The sequence below is a fragment of the Notolepis coatsorum genome, assembly GCF_963971535.1.
Source record: "Notolepis coatsorum genome assembly, chromosome: 6".
Classification (NCBI taxonomy): Eukaryota; Metazoa; Chordata; class Actinopteri; order Aulopiformes; family Paralepididae; genus Notolepis; species Notolepis coatsorum.
Genome location: NC_140170.1, coordinates 188889292 through 188899979, shown reverse-complemented (window position 1 = coordinate 188899979; position 10688 = coordinate 188889292). Strand labels below are relative to the sequence as shown.

The 10688-nt window shown below is 41.7% G+C and overlaps 1 protein-coding gene across 3 annotated transcripts in view; it reads right to left on the bottom strand.

Moving 5' to 3' along the window:
• Positions 1–583: 583 nt before the first annotated feature.
• LOC311230137 (uncharacterized protein) overlaps positions 584–10688 on the bottom strand; it is a 30014-nt gene continuing 19909 nt past the window's right edge. For all 3 annotated transcript variants that reach the window (XM_084316313.1, XM_084316314.1, XM_084316315.1), the window contains one exon: positions 584–5017. In XM_084316313.1, the coding sequence (XP_084172439.1) occupies positions 3624–4922 (1299 nt within the window). In that variant the 5' untranslated portion in view covers positions 4923–5017 and the 3' untranslated portion in view covers positions 584–3623. The remainder of the gene's footprint in view (positions 5018–10688) is intronic.

Genomic DNA, 10688 nt, shown 5'->3' with positions numbered 1-10688 from the left:
ACCATACATAAATACATTCCCAACTTAACACTTAAACCATACATAAATACATTCCCAACTTAACACTTAAACCATACATAAATACATTCCCAACTTAACACTTAAACCATATGTAGCAGGGTGGATTATCCCTGCTTCGTGGGAACTGTGGTGCGCGGTCACTAGGTAGCGAGACACAGTAGCACTCTGGCCAGCTGCACCTCCGTCTTTGGGGTCCGGAGCGTCAACTGGAGGCTGGCAGTGGGGGTGTATGAGGCCCAGGGTTTACAAACCTGGTCCGGTACTCTGGCCTTCCTCCCTCTCTCTGGAGTAGTCCGCAGTACTCCCCAACACACCCTCACCCTCCACAATTGTCTGTTTAGCCCTCCCACACCTAATGACTGGATGGTAAAGAAATAACTTGGTTCCCCCCGCAAGCAGTACCCTCCCTCAGTAACACCAGAAACCTTACAATGGAAATGGAAGGTAGAATAGGAAGGGGTTAATGATAAATATATTACCCGTATCAAAGGGTTAGGATTAGGGTTAGGATTAATAAAAGACACGCACACAGTGCTCCCGTTCTGGATGGATGTATTGTAACTCTGCCTAGTTACAACAATGCTACGTCTGGTGATTACTGCACCATGGGTATCCACACAATGATTACACTGGCATAAATCAATGATCGTATTACACCCAGGCACCAAGTGCTCTCAAGGTACCCAGACTAAGTGCTGCCCACGTCTGGGCGGAACACAGTATTTACCTTCTCTAAGGAATTACTCTTATACTGTTCCCGGTTGGTAATATGGGGAAGGAAGAGGGAGCATAGGGAAGGAGAATAAAAGGGATTCACTGAACGGGAAATATTATGAAATACGCACCTTATCACGCTCAAAGAAAAGGAATGAAATAAAAGAGTGAGCCCACAAAATACCTTGCAAAAGTCCTATTCTAATGCCGGCATGTATTGTCTGGGGTTCCCCTTATGAACTGTGGTTAGCAACGTTAACTTCGCCCGCGGGCAGCACCACACTGTATACGGTGTAAAGCTCCGGAGCATAGACGCTTGTTTATACTCATCTAACATGGCCGCCTCGCCGCGCCACTGTTGTCCGTGAGGCAAGATGGCGTCGAACACTCTCGGCGCGTACACCAGCAGGCGGAGCTGTAGCAGAGAGGCAGTGCTGGCTGAGCTTGAGCTGGGCGATGACGACCTCTGCTGGGGGAAAAGGACTCCCGTGTCCTGCAGGCAGCCTGGTGCAGGTCTGAGGGAAGTCCTCCGGGGCAGGCTGAATGCAGGGAGCCGGTTGCAGGTCTGGTCGAAGTCAGCCGGAGCAGAATGGTTGTTGGCCCATGCTCGTCCTGGTGCGCACTCTATACCGCACCCTGTAACTACTATAACTCGGTAGTTAACGACTTGGATAATTGTTTAACCGCACGTTACCTATACCGCACACTGTAACTACTGTAACTCGATTGCTAGTGCCTGGCTCTGCACTTATTGTTCATATAATACCGCTGGTACTGCTAGGATATCGTGTCCACTAGCCAGTACTGGTTATCACCCGTTGTCCTCTCACGGAGCCCTCTGGCATAACGTCAGCTACGGGCTATCCAGAGCCCCCGTTAGCCGTGACTACTCGTTGTCAAGTTCACTGCCGAAGAGAACGACTTCCGCTGGACTCCTCCCTTTATCATCTCCCAACTCTCTCCGCCACTCTCTGCCTGCTACCGCCCCCTGCTGGTCCCGCCTGCCAGTCACAAGGGGAGATGCATTGTAGAATATGATTCAGTACTGTCATTTATAATCCATATTCCAATGCTCTTCAGAAGGGGACGCTTGTGTCATTGTTCGTGTGAATATGAATGACACTAGTTAGAATGTCTTTGTGTACAAAAGGGATATAAGACACAGTCAGCAGTTCTGAATAATATACCATATTTTCCAGACTGCTACACATACATAAATACGTCCCCATGTGTGTGTGAGAGAGGGAGGGGGGGTGCCATGACTGGGTCATGTGTGGGTTCAGGAGGTTGGGAGATCTAGTTTGACTTGACAGTATTTACTGAGGATGGCCAGATAATGTTGATATTTAAACATAGCAAATATAATACGTCGTAAAAGTCAGTCAAAGCTTACGAAAAGCTTGAGCAGTGAACTCCAAGCCCACGTGACTGAACTCAACTGGAAAGAAACAGACTAAGAAATTATGTAAACTCCATGACCAAAACTGCAAAAAAGAATTTAATCAATGACAAAACTGAGGAAAACAAAAATAAACCCTGTGAACTTTGTAAATTACTCAATAATCAACTAGGCTGCAGTAAAAAACTTAAAACCAGATTTTCAAACATAAAGAGGTGTTTCTAGTAAATAGCAGAAGATTTTCTAAAAACTAAAAATTTCAATATATCAAATGCAAAGTACATTTTTCTGGGGGGGATTATTACAGGCTAGGCATGTGTCAATGATTAGCAGCAACACAGATTTTGATGGATTTTTTTGTAATGTCAGATTTAACACCAACTCTTTTCAGAAAAGTGGGAGTATTTCATTCTTTATCTGACATTACAGAAAATCAAAAAAGATAAATGGTTATGATCAGGGCTGAAGTTGAATTAAAGATTTATGACTGTTTAGACTTCATTACTCTCTGTCACAGTGATCTCCTGGTTGTTCCCCACTTAGGTTATCTAACTATTGCCCAGCCGCAACCAGAAACACTGGCCTGGCCTGCTTCTAAGTTCAGTGGCCTGACTGCAAAAAAAAGAAATAATTGCTTTTTTGTAAATGTTTTCAAGTACCACCAGCAGTACCACCAAGTACCACTAGTGGTACGCGTACCACAGTTTGAGAACCACTGATCTAGAGAAAGAAAGACAATACATGGAACATTACTCTAAAAGAAACACTTATTGTAAATGTAAAAAAAAAAACATGTGCTACTAGGAATGTTGACAATATGTGACATTAGTTCAATACGTGACTAGTGTCCGCATACAAATATAAAAGTCCATACCAGAAGCAGTTTTCCCCTCCAGTGTGTACACCACATGTTTGTTAACAAGCTTGGCTTTTGGCTGGTCACCCAATACTGAGGTCAGAAAGTTCCTATGATCCCAGTATTGAAAACACTAGAACAATGTGTGTTGTTCACTTTTATACCAATGACATATTGTCCCAGGAACATCCATACTGTCTGTCTCACTCCTCAGAGCGACAGAAACACAACTGTTGTGGTCAATGAAAACCGTGTCTATGCTAGTACTGCTTCTCTCTCAGAGGCTTCTGTGCAGGTCAAAAGCTCTTGGTGGTCGTTTTTCCATTTCAAAAGAACGGTCAAATATTACTACCACCATCGTTCTTATGATTGTTGATGGACCGATAGCTGTAATGGCGTATTGAAGCGTTTAACACTGGGTCACACATTCATTATGAGTGGAACTCTTCCAACACTGGCTAGAGCTGTAGGGCAGGGCTGTACGTTAGTTGGGTACTGACTGTCATTGTATTTCGTTGGTTAGCTATTTAGCTGTTGATAGCATTGAATAGCATCAACGCTAGATCTTTAATCTTTATTTAGCAGTCCAGTTTCTCCGGGCAGTAGCGTATAGCGTTTGTTCACGCTACATCACTACTTGAGTCTAAAAATAGCTACACTACAAAGAACGCTACTTGGTTCAAAAGGAGCGACCGGTTTGACATTTCCCTGAATCTTCTCTCCCTGGTGAATTTTCTCATGTTTTCTGAAATATGCTAATGTCCTGAAACTCTTATCACACAAACCACAATGATGTGGCTTCTCTCCTCTGTGAATTATCTGGTGTGATTTAAGACGAGACAGTCGACTAAAGCTCTCCTCACACTGGTCACAGGAGTAGGGCTTCTCTTCTGTGTGAATTCTCTGGTGTATTTTCAGATGCTGTTGCTGAGTAAAGCCCTGTCCACACTGGTCACAGGAGTAGGGCTTCTCTCCTGTGTGAATTCTCTGGTGTGTTTGCAGACTATCGAGTCGATTAAAGCTCTTCTCACACTTGTCACAGGAGTAGGGTTTCTCTCCTGTGTGAATTCTCTGGTGTGTTTTCAGATGCTGTTGCTGAGTAAAGCTCTCGTCACACTGGTCACAGGAGTAGGGTTTCTCTCCTGTGTGAATTCTCTGGTGTGTTTTCAGATTCTGTTGCAGACTAAAGCCCTGTCCACACTGGTCACAGGAGTAGGGCTTGACTCTTGTGTGAATTATCTGGTGTCTTTGCAGATTATTCAGACGACTAAAACTCTTGTCACACTGGTCACAGGAGTAGGGTTTCTCTCCTGTGTGAATTATCTGGTGTGTTTTCAGATTATGTTGCAGACTAAAGCCCTGTCCACACTGGTCACAGGAGTAGGGCTTCTCTCCTGTGTGAATTCTCTGGTGTCTTTGCAGATTAATCAGATGACTAAAGCTCTTCCCACACTGGTCACAAAAGTAGGGCTTCCATCCTGTGTGAATTATCTGGTGTGTTTTCAGATTACTCAGTCGACTAAAGCTCTTCTCACACTGGTCGCAAAAGTAGGGCTTCCATCCTGTGTGAATTCTCTGGTGTGTTTGCAGACTATCGAGTCGACTAAAGCTCTTCTCACACTGGTCACAGGAGTAGGGCTTCTCTCCTGTGTGAATTCTCTGGTGTGTTTGCAGATTAGACAGATCACTAAAGCTCTTCTCACACTGGTCACAGGAGTAGGGTTTCTCTCCTGTGTGAATTCTCTGGTGTTTTTTCAGATGCTGTTGCTGAGTAAAGCCCTGTCCACACTGGTCACAAAAGGAGGGCTTCTCTCCTGTGTGAATTCTCTGGTGTGTTTGCAGACTATCGAGTCGATTAAAGCCCTTTCCACACTGGTCACAGGAGTAGAGTTTCTTTCCTGTGTGAATGCGTTGGTGTTTATTGCGATTCATCTTTGAACTGTAGCTTTTTCCACACTGGTCACAGCAGAGACCTTTTCTTCCATCCAAGCCTCTTGGTTTCTTCCCAGGCCTGACAGGACAGCTATCTGGATGGAGAAGAGTGTCAGAGGAAGGAGAGATTTGGTGATTTCATTCAGCTTTAATTTCCATGTAAGAGGTTTATAATGATACATAGCTAGGTTGTATAGTTTAAGAACACAGTGTAGTCCAGAGTGGTCTACAGTTCTAGACTTAAACCACTTTGTTTCAAGCACCAGTTAGACAACAGTTTCTGGAGCAGGAGTGGTTACATCATGGCTATGGTTAACCTCTTCCGCAAGTGCGGTCCGTATAAACATCATAACCATGTCACAACAGCATTTAGAATGTTATTATCATCAATATGTTAGTTTAGGAATAGGTTAAAGTGTGTATTAGATAGATTTTCCTCTTGGAAATGTCTGTATATTCCGTGAGGCGACCATTTTGTAAAACCTTGAATCATGGGAATTGTAGTTTTTTTGCTGCCATTTTGTAGCAGACATCCAGAGCTATGGATCTACGTTGGAATTTTTCAAAACTACACTTCCTGTAAAGTTCTATGGGGTTCAAGGTTCAGAGTTCTGTATGAATTATTTCAATAACTTATTATTCAAGATAATTCTACCACAAAAGGTAAAGTTTTTGACAAATATTGAAACGCAGTTAGTTTCTCTTCCCTATTGTTAGCATGCAGCAACAATTAGATCTGTATATCAAAAAGCAGGGTAGCCGGACCAGCACTCACAGGTTCAATGTTTTTTTAATGGCAGCCTGAATAAAAAGCAGACATGTTTTGGACAATGTCCTTCTTCAGTGATTTGGCTAGCCATATCACTGAAGAAGGACATTGTCCGAAACATGTCTGATTTTTATTCAGGCTGCCATTAAAAAACATTGAACCTGTGAGTGCTGGTCCGGCTACCCTGCTTTTTGATATACTGAACTTTATGGGATTACAGCACCCAGTGTGAGAACTTGTGAGCGCGGCCTAACTTGACTATATTGCAACAATTAGATCTGAAATTAGTTTCAAAACGGTTGCACGTGGTGAAAATAAAAAAGTACAAGTTTCAAGTTTCTTTAATAGTTGTCATACAGAAGTACAGAATACTTTTATACAAAATGCTTCTTACTGTTACGCTCCAGAGACTGTGCAAGACAAGATAAGTATGAAATAAAATAACATAGTATAGCATGTAAATTAGAAGTAAAAAAAATGAGGTCACAGTGTTCAGTATAGACATATGTACAATGTTCGATGCAGAATAGACGTAACTGAGTTACCATAATAATATACAATACTATGCAGTGTACTAATATACAATACTATATAGTGCAAGGCAGAAATGGGATGAGGTGCAATTTACAGTAGGTGTACGAGTTGTAGTACAAATCCTTTATCAATAAATATAAAGTGTGTTTGTGTGATCTAAAGTGTGGAGAGTGGGTGCTGCAGTGTGTTTGTTTAAGTGAGTGTGTGCGTGTGGGTGTGTGTGCTGTGTGCATTTGATGGTTGTTGCATAGTGTTTATTGTTCGTTTAGCAGTCTGATGGCCTGGGGATAGAAGCTTCTTCTGAGTCTTTCTGTGCTCGCCTTAAGACTCCGGTATCGCTTGCCTGACCGCAGCAGTTCAAAGAGGCAGTTGTTCGGGTGGCTGGAGTCCTTGATGATTCTCTTAGCCTTCCCCCTGCACCGCTTGTTGTAAATGTTCTGGAGGGTGGGAAGCCCCCCTCCAATTGTGCGTTCGGCTGAACGTGTCACTCTTTGTAGTCTGCTACGGTCTTGTGCAGTGCTATTCCCAAACCAGGAGGTGATGTTGCCAGTCAGGATGCTCTCTATTGTACATGAGTAGAAGTTCCTAAGGATCTTCTGACTGACTTGGAACTTCCTTAGGCGCTTGAGGAAGTAGAGGCGTTGTCGTGCCTTCTTCACAACACTGTCAATGTGTGTGGTCCATGTCAAGTCCTCGGATATGTGGGCTCCGAGGTACTGGAAAACTGTTCACTCTCTCAACCGGTGCCCCGTCGATGCTGAGGGGGCTGTAGTCCTTGACCCCCAACCTCCTGAAGTCCACAATCATCTCTTTTGTTTTGCTGACGTTCAGGGAGAGGCAGTTCTCTTGACACCACTGTGACAGATTCTCTACCTCTTCCAGGTAGGCCCTCTCGTCGTTGGCAGAGATCAGGCCCACCACTACTGTGTCATCAGCAAATTTTATGATTGTGTTGACAGTCGATTTCATTATCTGTTCTTATGCACGCCTGGTGATACTAAATTACATATATCTTGTTGTGGAATTAACACAACATTATGCATACTTTTGACAATAAATAAAATCAGAATTTGTTCTTACTTGCTTGCCTGGGTAAATAAAGGTTATAGAAATGTAAAAAAAAAAAAAAAAAAAAAAAAAAATTGAAAACCGATCCCGATATTTTCCAATATCACATGTTAATGCCGATATCGGCCGATAATATCGGACATCCCTAATATATATATATAAATGTGCAAATTGGCTATAATAAGGTAATTTATAAGCCTGCTATTTTATATTCTATAATAATATTTCAAATTGCATTGGTCCGGATGGGAGAATTCAGTACTGTATCTACAGAGTCAGAACCATGTACTGAATACCTCTTCACCTACGACTAGGGGTGTGAAGGTACACAGAAGCCACGGTTCGGTACGTACCTCGGTATTGGGGTCATGGTTTGGTACGAGTTCCGTACAACAGGAAAATAATATTTATAATTATTATTACACATTTATTATAATAATAATTATTATTATTAAATAGAATAATATTCTATAGGCTTGCCATGGTAGTCAGTGATACTGGTGTCATTCTGTGTTCAGGCATCCACTGAGTAAATTAATTGCCTACTGGCCCCTTAACAACTTATGCACCAGCTTAGTTTCAGTTTCACTTGTAGAGAGGATTTAACTTGAGGTGAAGCCGAGACTGAAGAAGACTAGAACAGATGACATGTTACACAACAATGGCAGAGGATTTATCAATATTTTGGATTTAAACACTGTAGCAGCTCAACTGGAGAGGAGCTCAGATGATCAGTCCGAAAAGTATGTAGTGCTTTTTTCAGCTGTGAGAAAGTCCACAGGAGAAGGTTATCGTGTGTGTTCACGCGTGTGTGTCTTTTCATTGGTTACCATTATTGGGCGAACAAGAAAACTAAAGAAAACTGTAAAATTGTAATGACCCTGCTGTGTTACAATTATACAATGGCATGCAAATATCTTGATTCCGATTGGCTGAAACAAGTCAAGTTAGACGTTATTTCGTCGGGTCTCCTCTCCATCCCCACCACCAACATGCGGACTGTTGGTCCCAGAGCCTTCTCTGTGGCCGCACCCACCCTCTGGAACTCACTTCCTCCAAACATCCGTAGTGGTATTTCCCTGCACTCAAAAAAAACCCACCTTTTCACCAAATTTGCACATGATTTCCCATTTTTCTTTCGTTTTCTTTCTTTCTCTTTCCTTTTGATTAATATTTTGTTGTTACGTTGTTCCCTGTCCCCCTCCCTTAGCTGTTAAGCGCCTTGGGTCTCCTGAAAGGCGCTATATAAATTTAAGATATTATAATTATTATAATAACACTCCACGTGACCCCAGATCCCTCCCGCAACCGAATAACAATTTTTTTTCTGAATGAGACTGAATGAATAGACAGACAAATGGAAGTATGAATATATTTTGAACGAATCCTCCAAAAAAGATAGTCAACTGGAATATGTTAGTTCGTTACACATATTTTGGATTATGTAATTGGTTTGTCATGACCCATTGTGAAACAAAAGAAAATCGCACTTTAATTTTTTTTAATGCCCCCGGACACAATGGAAGTATGGATATATTCGTAACGAATAATTAAAGATACAGTCAACTGGAATATGTTAGTTGTTTACACATTGGATTATGTAATTGGTTGGTCATGACCCATTGTGGATGGTTGTGAATAAATCTCCATTATGCTTCAATTACTGTGTGTTTATTGTATAGCAATAAGGTTGGGTGAATTGGGCCATTGTATAAAAGCATTACATCACTTGAAGTCATGTGTTATACTGATTAGATCACACCTAGGGGGGTCTAACGACCCTCTGCTGCGCGTCGGGCCTAACAACCACCCCTAGACGTGATCTAATCAGTATAACACATTCCTGCGCGTGATGTAATGCTTATAATTCATATAAACATATAATTCATTCATGGTTTTGTTTTAGGGACACGAACGGGAGGGGGGAGGGGAGAGCCGAGTGCAGAGTGTCAGTGCGCGTTGTCATCGTGCCTAAGCTTCAACGTTTTATTAATAATAACTTTATTATTAATTAATGTATTCACAATTTATTGAATTATTTATTCATCATCTACATTTGGCAATACAAGCTTAACTGCGGACAGGGCTAATAATCTTGTTCAAACATAACGAAGGAATACAACGCTAATTTATGCACTAATGGAACACACCTGCGGAACATAATTCCAAACTAAATTTGAACCCCCCCCCCCCAAAATATAACTTGCTCAAAGGGTCGGATGTTGTTTGTTCAGCCCACACACACCACAGAAAGATTACCTGTAATTTAGCATAGCCTCATAGTATGGCAAAATCAAATAAGCCAGAACTAGTAGACCCACCAGAGGAAGACAGCCAGGGCGTTTTTTTTTTCACAATCCAATATTAATTTCCATAATTTCCACTACTGCTCCTGTTATTTCTTTTACATAAAAGCTACACAAATGCTGCTCAACTGCTGCTTTAATGTACTTTAAAGTTTAAGACTCGCTACACTAGCTTATAGTTAACATAGACACCTCTCTGGAACTTTTAACTTATTTTGTCTTATTCTGTCGAACGTCACCAAGCATTTTTTAGCCTAGTTTAACTTGGCGTAGCTATAACTAGCTTAGCCGTCTAGCCCCATAAGTGGACATTAGCCCACGGATATGTCGCCATGTAAAGACTGCTGTGGACATCTACAGGTAATTGTCGTACTTGAGATGAAGATATTTCATTTGGAAGAGAATGAGACAATACCATGGACACAAAATGTGAGACAATAGAGCAGTGGTGGCCAACCAGTCAGAGACTAAGAGCCACACCATATACCAGTGTTTCTCAACTTGTTTTTCAGTCACGGCACCCTTTATAGGTCTCACCCTCTGAAGTTGCTAATGTCTTTTTTATTTGGGCCTCACAGGGTTAAAGGTACCCTGTGAGACCCACAGTTGCAAAATTACAAAATCACTTTTAGCCATTTAAAAAAAAGAATGTTTATTTAAAAAAATGTAAGCACATGTATAGTCAATTGGTCCTGTTGTTCAGCCTCACAATGCTATTTGATAGTAAATGTGTTTGTATGTCCCACCCTCTGGCCTCTGAAGTTGCTAATGTCTTTTTGGGTCTCACATAGTTAACCTCTTAAGCCCGAGATATACAGTAAAAGTGTATATTTTCAGCATTACGTTTGTTTACCAATGATTTTAACTGTTATTAGTGAAATATAAGATTATAGAAATCTCAGGGCATTGAGTCGGAAACCGGCGCATATTGACAGGAGGAAGTGGCACATCCAAAAGTGAGTGTAGTCTTTTAAAGGAAGAGACTCAGGGCTTTCGAATTTCGAAAAACTACCCTACCCAGCTCACACCAGCCCCCGTCAATCATCTGACTTCTGGATTTACTTTTTTATTTCTCTTATTTTTTGGGAT